Below are 12,778 nucleotides of genomic sequence, written 5' to 3' on the forward strand. Positions count from 1 at the left end.
CTTGATCCTGGTGCCCATCTGTTTTGGGCCCCATTGAGATTCAACAGCACTCTCTCACAGCACCACAGTCTCCCTTCACCCCCTCCCAGTTGTATGGCCCATCATCTCCCATGGGCAGTCTGCACCTCCTTAAAGAATTGGGCTACAGGTTCCTCTGATTAGCTCCCTTTCTGTGTTCCCTATTTCGGGTGTTGCCCAGCCTCGTCCCATAATGGCTTTGATGAGTGAGTGCTCCTGATGTTAGTGAGTAGGTTCTCCCAGTGTTATGGATTGAATTGTGTTCCACCAAAATGTGTGTCACCTTGGCTAGGTCATGGTTCCCAGTATTGTGTGTTTGTCCACCATTTTGTCATCTGATGTGATTTTCCTATGTGTTGTAAATTCTACCTCTATTTTTTTATGATGATGAGGTAGGATAGTGGCAGTTATGTTAATGAGGCAGGACTCAGTCTACAAGATTAGGTTGTCTTAAGCAAATCTCTTTTGAGATATAAAAGAGAGAAGTGAGCAGAGATACGTGGGGACCTCACATCAGCAAGAAAGTAGTGCCAGGAGGAGAGCATATCCTTTGAACCCGGGGTCCCTGCTCTGAAAAGCTCCTAGTCTAGAGAAAGATTGATGATAAGGACCTTTTTCCAGAGCTGACAGAGAGAAAGCCTACCCCTGGAGCTGACACCCTGAATTTGGACTTCTAGGTTACTGGACTGTGAGAGAGTAAACTTCTGTTTGTGGAAGCCACCCACTTGTGGTATTTCTGTTTTAGCAGCACTAGGTATCTAAGACACCCAGCTTCTCTGCCATCCTCGCTCCTCCTCCCTCTCAACTCTGGACTTCCCCTGACCCTCCAACACCTCAGCTGTGGTCAAGAGTTCTGAGATCTCAGTCTGTGCTTGTTTTTATTCGTTGTTCAGTGGGTTAGTTGCTGGGGGAATAAATGGGAGTGTGCACTCACTTCGGCATCTTGTTCCACCCCACCAGACTGTCTTCGAAAGTGATTGTTCCATTTTGCATTCTCAACAGCTTTGAGTGAGGGTTCCTGCTGCCCCACATCCTCGTCAGCATCTGGTGGTGTCAGTCTTTTGGATTTTAGCCATTCTGTAGGTGGTGTAGTGGTTCAGTGTTTGGCTGCTAACCAAGGTCAGCAGTTTGAATCCACCAGCTGATCCTTGGAAACCCTACGGGGCAGTTCTGCTCTGTCCCATAGGGTCACCATAAGTCGGAATCAACTCGATGGCAATGGGTTGTTTGTTTTTGAAATAGGTGTGTAATGGTATTGCATTGTTTTGATGTGCAGTTCTCTAATGACATGATCTCTAGCATTTTTTAGATGCCTGTTTGCCATCTTTATATCTTCTTTGGTGAGGTGACTGTTCAGAACTTTTAACCATTTTGTGATTGGGTTGTTTTCCCCTTGTTGAATTCTAAAAGTTGTTTGTGTATCTTGGATTCCAAGTCCTTTATCACATGTGTTTTGCAAATATTTTCTCTCTCTCAGTCTGTGACTTGTTTTTTCTCTAACCAGTGTCTTGTGCAGAGCAGGGGTTTATAATTTTAATGAAGTCCAATTTACCATTTATTTCCTTATGGGTTGTGTTTTTGATGTATCTTAAAAGTCATCACCAAGCCCAAGGTCACCTAGATTTTCCCGTTATCTTTTAGAAGTTATATAGTTTTGTGATCCATTTTGAGTTAATTTTTTTGTGAAAAATGTTAGTTCTGTGTCTAGATTGATTTTTTTGCATGAAGATATTCAGTTGTTCCAGCAGCATTTGTTGAAAAGACTATCTATTCTCCATTACATTCCATTTGTTCCTTTGTCAAAGACCAATTGACTGTATTTGTGTGAGTATTTCTGGGCTCTCTATTTCTGTCTCACTGATCCGTTTGTTCCTCTGACAATACGATACTGGCATGATCACTGTAGCTTTGTAGTAAGTCTGGCAGTTGAGTAATGTCAGTCCTGCAGCTCTATACATGTGATCTTTGTGTGTAAGTTGGAGACACCATGTCTCAAACCTTAAATATTTGAGTACTTTCTAAGAGCAAGGACCTTTTCTTAACATAACCACAGTATAATTATATCAGGAAAGTTAACACTGATATAATACTATTAATTCTCAGTCCGTATTCAAATTTCACCAGTTGTTTTAGTAATATCCTTTTATAGCAATTTTAAAAATTCTTTGCCCAAGAGTCAATCCAGGATTACACATTGCATTTAGTTATCATGTCTCTTTGTTCTTTACTCTGGAAGAGGTCTGTTCAGTCTTTCATTGCCTGAGTTTGCTCTTGATGTTATTGAAGAATACTTGCTAATTATTTTGTAGAGTGTTCCTCAATCTGGGTTTGTCTTTTTTCTCCCTATGAGATTCAGGGTATGCGTTTTAAAAAAAACACCACAGAAGCTACGTTGTGTCCCTTTCAGTGCGTCATATCAGGGAGGTACATGCTCAGGTATCTGTTTTTAGAGAGGTTGGTAATGAGGCCTAAAGAGCACAGCAAAGGACCTCAGTTGGATAACAGAGCACCTTGGGTAGGGGTGGGGGAGAGGGTGGGAATATATGAATGATAGTTTTTAGGTCATTTAAACACTATTAAGAATTCAAAGAAGGGAGAACTCAGTGTAGAGGTGGAAACTGTTTTGCTAAATCAATGAGGAAAATACTTGAAAGAGAGAAAGAGAGTCCAGATTTCAGTGTTTCTTTCCTGTTAACTGTTTTAGAATAGAGCATTTGGATTCAGAAGATCTGGCCACATTTCCCAAGGTGGTATTTGGGTTCCTGTCGCCAGCCATGGTCGTCATCAGCACACCAAATTCTGAATTCAATCCCCTGTTTCCAGCAGTGACTTTAAGAGACTCCGATCACAGATTTGAGTGGAACAGGATGCAGTTTCAGACCTGGTGAGCCTGCTTGTTGGTCTGTGGGTCCTAGTAGAGGTCGGGGGTTTAATAGTGCTTAATTGAATAATAATAGCCATATTAGCTGGCCTGCCTTGTAGGCATATGGCTATTATTGTGTTACTGACAGCATTGTACTTCAGGATGGATCTTGAAGTGTTTTTTTTCTGACGATGAACACAATGCTGTTTTTCTCTAATTTGCCACTCCCGGCATAGTAGACCGTATGATTGTCTGATTCAAAATGGCCAATACCAGTCCATTTCAGCTCGCTAATGCCTAGGATATCGATGTTTATGGGTTCCATTTCATTTTGATGACTTCCAATTTTCCCAAATTCATACTTTGTACATTCCACATTCTGATTATTAATGGATGTTTGCAGCTTTTTCTTCGCATTTTGAGTCGTGCCACATCAGCAGATAAAGGTCTCAAAAGCTTGACTTTATCCACGTTATTAATGCTGCCTGTACTTTGAGGAGGCAGCTCTTCCCCAGTTGTCTTTTGAGTGCCTTCCAACCCTAGGGGCTCATCTTCTGGCACTATATCAGACAGTGTTCTGCTGCTATTCATAAGGTTTTCATTGGCCAATTTTTTTAGAAGTAGACAGGTCCTTCTTATGACTTTGAGAATATCCATCTGAATTTAGAAACTATCTCAAGACTAGATTTGATGCATTGAACACTAATGACCGAAGACCAGATGAGTTGTGGAATGACATCAAGGACATCATTCATGAAGAAAGCAAGAGGTCATTAAAAAGGCAGGAAAGAAAAAAAAAAGACCAAAATGGATGTCAGAAGAGACTCTGAAAGTTGTTGTTGAACGTAGAGTAGCTAAAGCAAGTAGAAGAAATGATGAAGTAAGAGCTGAACAGAAGGTTTCAAAGGGTGGCTCGAGAAGACAAAGTAAAGTATTATAATGAAATGTGCAAAGACCTGGAGGTGGAAAATCAAAAGGGAAGAACATGCTCGGCGTTTCTCATGCTGAAAGAACTGAAGAAAAAATTCAAGCCTCGAGTTGCAGTATTGAAGAATTCTATGGGGAAAGTATTAGACGACTCAGGAAGGATCAAAAAAAGATGAAAGGAATACACAGTCACTATACCAAAAAGAATTGGTCAACATTTCTGGAGGTGGCATATGACCAAGAACTGATGGTAGTGAAGGAAGAGGTCCAAGCTGCACTGAAGGCACTGGTGAAAAACAAGGCTTCAGGAATTGATGGAATACCAATTGAGATGTTTCAACAAATGTGCTGGAAGTGTTCCCTTGTCTATGTCAAGAAATATGGAAGACGGCTACCTGGCCAACTGACTGGAAGAGATCTATATTTGTTCCCATTCCAAAGAAGGTGATCCAACAGAATGTGGAAATTATCGAACAATATCATTAATATCACACACAAGTAAAATTTTGCTGAAAATCATTCAAAAGCAGCCGCAGCGGTACATTGATGGGGAGCTGCTAGAAATTCAAGCCAGATTCAGAAGAGGATGTGGAACCAGGAATATCATTACTAATGTCAGATGGATCTTGCTGAAAGCAGAGAATACCAGAGAGATGTTTACCTGTGTTTTACTGACTACGCAGAGGCATTTGACTGTGTGAATTATAACAAATCATGGATAACATTGCAAAGAATGAGAATTCGAGAACACTTAATTGTGCTTCTGAGGAACCTGTACTTAGACCAAGAGGCAGTCATTCGAACAGAACAAGGGGATACTGTATGGTTTAAAGTTAGGAAGGGTGTGTGTCAGGGTTGTATCCTTTCACCATACTTACTCAATCTGTATGCTGAGCATACAATCTGAGAAGCTGGGATATATGAAGAACGCAGCATCAGGATTGAAGGAAGACTCATAAACAACCTGCGATATGCAGATGACACAACCTTGCTTGTTGAAAGTGAAGAGGACCTGAAGCACTTACCGATGAAGATCAAAGACCACAGCCTTCAGTGTGGATTCCACCTCAACATAAAAGAAAAATCCTCATAATTGGACCAATAAGCGATATGATCATAAATGGAGAGAAGATTGAAGTTGTCAAGGGTTGCATTTTACTTGGATCCATAATGAATGCCTATGGAAGCAGCAGTCAAGAAATCAAATGAAGCATAGCATTGGGCAGATCTCCTGCAAAAGGCCTCTTTAAAGTGTTAAAAAACCAAAGATGTCACATTAAGGACTAAAGTGCCCCCGACCCAAGCCATGGGGTTTTCACTTGCCTCATATGCACGTGAAAGCTGGACAATGAATAAGTAAGACCGAAGAAGAATTGATGCCTTTGAATTATGGTCTGGGTGAAGAATATTGACCGCCAAAAAACCTACAAATCTGTCTGGGAAGAAGTACAGCCAGAGTGCTCATTAGACGCAAGGATGGCGATACTTCGTCTCACATACTTTGGACATGTTATCAGGAGCGACGAGTCCCTGGAGAACGACATCATGCTTGGTAAAGTAGAGGGTCAGTAAAAAAGAAGACAGCCCTCAAGGAGGTAGATTGACACAGTGGCTGCAACAGTGGGCTCAAGCATAACAACAGTTTGTGATGATGGCTCGGGATTGGGCAGTGTTTCATTCTGTTGTACATAGGGTCACTATGAGTTGGAACCAACTTGAAGGCACCTAACGACAACAGCAATAGAATTTAAAATCCTAAGAAAGAAATCTTGATGTGTATTCATTACCTAAATTATTTATTTCTTAATTTATTTCAGTAAAATTGATTTCCCAAGTGCCACCTAGCTTGTAATTCTGCTTTCTTCTATAATTTGCTTTGTGCTCATATCACAAAAGAACCTTTGTATTGGGGCAAAATAGAAATGGGGAATTTGTTCCCCTAGTCAGGTCTCACAGGCAGGTGAGTGTGGAAAGGGTGTGTGGGCACCAGCTCTTTTTGCCGTGAAAGCATCTGGAGCGTTGGTGTGAATAATGGAAACAACAGGGAAGGTACAGGGCTGCGAGGGGGTGCTTCATCCTTTGGCTGGGGGTTTCCACAGGAGTACGACAGATGGTCCAGCTTTTGACTTAATTCCAAACCCAAGTAGGTGTGGTTTCTTTACCCATTCCCACTCCCTGCCCTGTAACTTTCCTTTTTCTCCACCATATTCTTGTTTTTACTTGGAAACTGACACTATGCCATTGCCTCAGTGCTCCTCACAGAAATAAGGAGATAAAGCAATCCCAGTGGTGCGGCATTATGGGTGGTGTGGGAATTTACATCTTAGGAGGTCATTGTGTTTTTTTGTTGATGTTCTACTGACTGGAAATTGTTTCTTATTTAATGATAGCTCTGTGTTTACAAAAATGATTTCTATTCTTGTTTTGACTTCAGGGCTTTGGATGTGGCGAATCTCTACAATTATTCGGTAGAGTTTACTGGTGTGGGGGAACCACCTGCCGGAGCTGAGAATGTTGGGTACTGTACCCAGATAGGAATCTTCAGGAAAAACATGGCAAAGGCGGCTGAGCTGTGTGTACCAGAGCAGCATGGTGAACATGTTTATAAAGTTGTGAGTATTTTTTGTGATAGCTGTTGGGGCAAGAGGTTCATTTGTTAGGATGTACTTCTTATAAGAGTTCCCGAGATAGAGATAAATGTAAATAATCTTATTTTTGACGTTGACCCTAGGAAAATCCGTCAGCTCCACAACTGCTCTTGCAGTTGGTCTTAAGAGCAGCCTATGAGACTGCCTGGCCTTTTGCCATGTCTCAGAGCATATTATAGAATGATCTGCTGGAATCCTCTTAGAAGACCTCCAAGCTGGTTTGTGCCGGCAACCTCGCTTTTTGCAACCTATTAGGATTATCAGCAGGAAAGAGGAAAGCCAGCAGCAGTTCCTCCCCAGCTTGGCTCAGGAAACGTCTTAGAACTGAGCCTCCATGCTTCTCAGACCCTTTTGGTTTAAGGATGTGGGGTGAAGAAGAAACACATTTCTCCTTTTAATGAGTGGAACTTCTTTTTAATCTTTTCTCCTCTAATATCAAGTGAGAATATTGGGCTAGTGTGATTTGGTTGAAGTCTTGCTGGGAGTTATATGCTAGACTTTCTTCATTAGGATTTTAAAAGCAAATCAGATGATTAGTGTCTGTGTCAATGGTTTGACTTCCATTAATATTGAAGCTTTTAAGATTAGTAGGGTTTGGCGTATGTTCAACATGTGCATACAGTTCTTACTGTGGCAAAAACAATTGACTATTGGGTCTGAAGTTTTCTGTATTCTAAGTTTCTTTGTTTTTTCTCCTGCAGGTTTTTACTGCCACATACCCAAGTTTGCAGCAGGAAAAGTACCGCCAATATGCAGTGGTTAACGAAGTGATTTCCCAAGTCTATGACATGAGGAGGGATCTTCTGGAAAGGCTGAAGCTGCAGGATGACAGGGACTTTGCCGACACGTCAGCAGACGCTGGCACCTCAGAGGCCCCTTGTCAGTGTTTCCAGCCAGTTCTCACACGGTTCAGTGCCAACATGGAGAAGACTCCCAAGCCCTTCTGTGTTGGAAATGTGTTTTATGTACCCCTGGAAAGACTCTTCTCATTGCCCAAAGTGAAACATTTGTGTATTAACATAGAGATGCTGAAAACTCTAATTGCCGACACAGTGATGTTGAACAGCGACGGTTCTGCAGTGATGGTTGACATCCATGATGAGGATAACGATGACTGAGCGTCCTTGTTTTTGAAATGCAAGGTCTTTGCAATAGTTGGACTCATTTAGAATTTAAACTGTTTTTTTTTTTGTGTGTGTGTGTCTGTAGTCATAATTCAGGTAACTTTCTTTTTTAAAGACCTATGTTTTGATAGAAAAGGCCATTTTCCAGGCCAGTGGACAAATATGCTTGACTTAATAATTGGACTGCTTGCTGTGAACCTGAAAAAGATATTAAGGCTAAACCAAAAATGGTGTGTTTCCTTTTGAAATTAAAATTTTCTTCCATGTTTTCTCAAAAAATGAAGAAATAGTGGATGTGGCAATATTTTACAAACTGCTAATTTAGAACTTATTTCCCTAACTCTATATTTTATATATATATACACGCACTTTTTTTGTGGTAGGGATAGAGAGTTAGTTCATAATGTTGTTTGTTCATTACTTGAAGTTTTATGCTAGGACCATATGCTTAATGTGACATTAAAGATTTAAAAGAAAATTGATTAAGTATAGTCTTTACAGCCTTTTTGCAGGGTAAGAGTAGCTTTAAAATCTTTTTAGGACTTTACCTCCTTGGGGTTAAATTCTAACCTCAATATTTCTCAGCCTAAAACTGCATACAAAACAGAAACACAGGTATTTGAAGGAAGGACAAAGAAGCTTCTCATGATAGAACCACTGCCTACATTTTTGGAGCACTCTGCTCTCCAGGAGCTTGCTCACTGGATTATGGGTAGTAATAGCAATGGGGGAGAGAGAAATATAGCTTCAGCCAACAGGGTCGGAAACACACAGCAGTTCTTTCTGAGGCAGAGGAATCCACAGGTAAGTAGATGAGGTAAGCACAGGTCCACACAACCACAGGGACCTGTGTGCCCATCTTGCTGTCCTACCATGTTTAGCTTGCCATCTCAGGGACAAAGATGGAGATTTGGGCTTGAGCTGTCCCTTGCATATTCCACAGTCCAATCAGCAGAGAGGAGAAAGATTTAAAAAAAAGGAGGGGGGTGGTGGTGGTGGTGGAAACAAAGGGTGTGTGCTGGCTGTCTGGTAAGAAGGCTTCCTGAAAGTCGTTACACAACACTACTGCTTGCTTGCTTTTTTTTTCCCCCTCATTCAAAAATTTATACATATATTGTTTTGTGACATTGGTGGCAATCCCTACAACGTGACAGCACTCTCCCCCTTTCCACCCCAGCTTCCATGTGTCCATTCGTCCAGTGCCTGTCCCTTCCTGCCTTCTCTTGCTTTTGGGCAGGAGCTGCTCATTTGATACCGTATATTTGATTGAACTAAGAAGCACGTTCCTCTTGTGTGTTATTGTTTTATAGGCCTGTCTAAATCTTTGTCTGAAAGTGGGCTTACAGAGTGTTTTCAGTTCTGAGTTAAGAGAGTATCTGGGGGGCCATAGTTTTCGGGGGTTCCTTTAGTTTCAGACTACTAAGTCTGGCCTTTTTTTTTTTGTGAATTTGAATTTTGTTCTATATCTTTCTCCCACTCTGTCCAAGACTCTCTATTGTGATCCCAGTCAGAGTGGTTGGTGGTGGTAGCTAGGCACCATCTAGCTCTTCTGGACTCGGGCTGGTGGAGGTTGTGGTTCATGTGGTCCTTTAATCCACCGGGCTTGTATTTTCCTTGTCTTTGGTTTTCTTCATTCTCCTTTGCTTCATATGGGATGGGACCAATAAATGAATCTTGGATGACTACTCCCAGGCTTTTAAGACCCTAGACACTACTAACCAAAGTAGGACGTAGAACATTTTCTTTATGAACTATGTTATGCCAGTTGACCTAGATGTCCTTCAAGACTATGGTCCCAAACCCTCAGTCCCCAGCAACTTGGTCCCTCAAAGTGTTTGGATGTGTCTAGGAAGCTTCTATGGTTTTGCCTTGGTCAAGTTCTACTGATTTCTCCTATATTGCGTGTTGTCTTTCCCGTCACCAAAGTTGACGCTTGTCTACTATCTAGTCAGTGATTTCCCTTCTCATCCCTTCCCACCCTCATTACCATTAAAGAATGTTTTTTTCTGCATGTAAACCTTTTCTTGAGTTTTTATAATAGTGGTCTCATACAATATTTGTCCTTTTGTGATTAACTTATTTCATTCAGCATAATGCTCTCCAGATTCATCCATGTTGAGATGTTTCACAGATTCATCATTGTTCTTTATAGTTGTGTAGGATTCCACTGTGTATATATACCATAATTTGTTCATTCATCTGTTGATGGGCACTTAGGTGGTTTCCATCTTTTTTGCTATTGTGAATAGTGCTGCAGTGACTATGGGTGTGCGTATGTCTATTCGTGGGACAGCTCTTATTTTTGTAGGATATATTCCTAGGAGTGGGATTGCTGGATCATACAGTATTTGTATTTCTAGCTTTTTAAGGAGATGCCATATTATTTTCCACAGTGGTTGTACCATTTTACATTCCTACCAGCAGTGCCTAAGAGTTCCAATCTCCCCAATATTTATTATTTTCTGTTTTTTTTTTTTTTTTTTTAATTAGTGCCAGCATTGTCGGGGTGGGATGGTATCTCATTGTAGTTTTGATTTGCATTTCTCTAATGACTAATGATCATGAGCATTTCAGCATGTGTCTGTTAACCACCTGAATGTCATCTTTGGTGAAGTGTCTGTTCATATCCTTTCCCAGTTTTTTAAATGGACTATTTGTCTTTTTGTTGTTGAGATGTTGAAGTATTTAGAAAACTTTTGAGATTAGACCCTTGTCAGATACGTCATAGTCAAATATTTTTTCTCAGTCTGTAGGTTCTCTTTTTACTCTTTTGGTGAAGTCTTTTGATGGCTACTGTAGCAGCAAGATAAGTTGGGAAGTGTAGTCTTAATTCTAGGAGACCATGTGCCCACTGTGTGATCTTTTGCCAAGGAAGAAAGAACAGAAAGGCAACTAGCCATCTGTGCCAAAACTGGAATACCATGGCGAACCTCAGACAAGTGCTGTGGTAGAGCAGAATTGGTACCTGGGAAAGGCTTCCTGGGACCTTTCAAACTGAGTATTGAAGGGTTAATAATTAAGTAGATGATTTGGTGGGGTGAAGGAAAAGGCATTCTGTAAGAATAGTCCTTCAATCACCTAAATGCTGTTAACCAGCTTTTTTCCTTAAAATTCGTAGATTGTTCCATCAGATTGCCCATATACCTACACTGACTCTTTTCCTCCAAATGCTCAAATATGCATATGATCTAGAGATGGGTACCCCCTCACCACTCCATCCCCACCCCCATCAAAGACCATGTGTCCTCACCTCTCAAGGCCTCTGCACAACTTTCACCCTAGGGCTTCTTGTCACTGCTGTCTTGTGTTACAGCCATGGTTTCCAGCCAAAGTCCACTCTTCCTCCCGCCTTTCTTAACCAATTAACTTTTTAAAAAATTTTTTTTTTAAACTTTTATTAAGCTTCAAGTGAACGTTTACAAATCCAATCAGTCTGTCACATATAAGTTTACATACATCTCACTCCCTACTCCCACTTGCTCTCCCCCTCTTGAGTCAGCCCTTTCAGTCTCTCCTTTCGTGACAATTTTGCCAGCTTCCCTCTCTCTCTATCTTCCCATCCCCCCTCCAGACAAGAGTTGCCAACACAATCTCAAGTGTACACCTGATATAATTAGCTCACTCTTCATCAGCGTCTCTCTCCCACCCGCTGACCAGTCCCTTTCATGTCTGATGAGTTGTCTTCAGGGATGGTTCCTGTCCTGTGCCAACAGAAGGTCTGGGGACCATGGCCGCCGGGATTCCTCTAGTCTCAGTCAGACCATTAAGTTTGGTCTTTTTATGAGAATTTGGGGTCTGCATCCCACTGATCTCCTGCTCCCTCAGGGGTCCTCTGCTGTGCTCCCTGTCAGGGCAGTCATCGATTGTGGCCGGGCACCAACTAGTTCTTCTGGTCTCAGGATGATGTAGGTCTCTGGTTCATGTGGCCCTTTCTGTCTCTTGGGCTCTTAGTTGTCGTGTGGCCTTGGTGTTCTTCATTTTCCTTTGCTCCAGGTGGGTTGAGACCAATTGATGCATCTTAGATGGCCGCTTGTTAGCATTTAAGACCCCAGACGCCACATTTCAAAGTGGGATGCAGAATGATTTCATAATAGAATTATTTTGCCAATTGACTTAGAAGTCCCCGCAAACCATGTTCCCCAGACCCCCGCGCTTGCTCCGCTGAGCTTTGAAGCATTCATTTTATCCCGGAAACTTCTTTGCTTTTGGTCCAGTCCAATTGAGCTGACCTTCCATGTATTGAGTGTTGTCTTTCCCTTCACCTAAAGCAGTTCTTATCTACTGATTAATCAATAAAAAACCCTCTCCCACCCTCCCTCCCTCCCCCCCTCCCGTAACCACACAAGTATGTGTTCTTCTCAGGTTTACTATTTCTCAAGATTTTATAATAGTGGTCTTATACAATATTTGTCCTTTTGCCTCTGACTAATTTCGCTCAGCATAATGCCTTCCAGGTTCCTCCATGTTATGAAATGTTTCAGAGATTCGTCACTGTTCTTTATCGATGCGTAGTATTCCATTGTGTGAATATACCACAATTTATTTAACCATTCATCCGTTGATGGACACCTTGGTTGCTTCCAACTTTTTGCTATTGTAAACAGAGCTGCAATGAACATGGGTGTGCATATATCTGTTTGTATGAAGGCTCTTGTATCTCTAGGGTATATTCCCAGGAGTGGGATTTCTGGGTTGTATGGTAGTTCACCAATTAACTTTTTTTTAAGCCTAATTGCCTTAACCCCTCCCCCCGAAACTTTTAAGAACTCCTGACTGCCATGGATAAGGAGCCCTTGTGTCACAGTGGTTAAGTGCTCAGCTGTAAACTGAAAGGTCCACAGTTGGAACCCATCAGCCGTTCTGCAGGAGAAAAATGTGGCAATCTGCTTCCTAAAAGATTACAGCCTTGGACACCCTGTGGGGCAGTTCTACTCTGTCTTATAGGGGCACTATGAGTTGGAATCAACTTGATAGCAGTTTTTTGGCTGCCATGGGGGACAGGGCCACTCTCTTCCTCGTGGCTCCCTCACATCTCTCTGCAAGTCCTAAATTCTCTTTTTTTCTCTGTTTAGAAATTTATTACTAACCACTCTACCTTGATACTACCCACTCTTTCTTTGTACACTGAAAGGTTTATTAGTTCTCTAATCCAGGAATGGGCAAACTTTTTCTTATGCAGCAGATAGTAAATATTTTTA

At 41.6% G+C, this 12,778-nt stretch overlaps 1 protein-coding gene across 6 annotated transcripts in view; it reads left to right on the plus strand.

Moving 5' to 3' along the window:
- Nucleotides 1-8,479, plus strand: part of HENMT1 (HEN methyltransferase 1) — a 38,864-nt gene extending 30,385 nt beyond the window's left edge. For 4 of the 6 annotated variants that reach the window (XM_064282465.1, XM_064282466.1, XM_064282464.1 and 1 more), the window contains 3 exons: nucleotides 2,723-2,902; nucleotides 6,243-6,420; nucleotides 7,158-8,479. In XM_064282465.1, the coding sequence (XP_064138535.1) occupies nucleotides 2,723-2,902; nucleotides 6,243-6,420; nucleotides 7,158-7,574 (775 nt within the window). In that variant the 3' untranslated portion in view covers nucleotides 7,575-8,479. The remainder of the gene's footprint in view (nucleotides 1-2,722; nucleotides 2,903-6,242; nucleotides 6,421-7,157) is intronic. The other 2 variants (XM_064282469.1, XM_064282470.1) reach the window with 1 other exon arrangement.
- The last annotated feature ends 4,299 nt before the right edge of the window (nucleotides 8,480-12,778 follow it).

Source organism: Loxodonta africana, chromosome 3 (genome assembly GCF_030014295.1).
Source record: "Loxodonta africana isolate mLoxAfr1 chromosome 3, mLoxAfr1.hap2, whole genome shotgun sequence".
Classification (NCBI taxonomy): domain Eukaryota; kingdom Metazoa; phylum Chordata; class Mammalia; order Proboscidea; family Elephantidae; genus Loxodonta; species Loxodonta africana.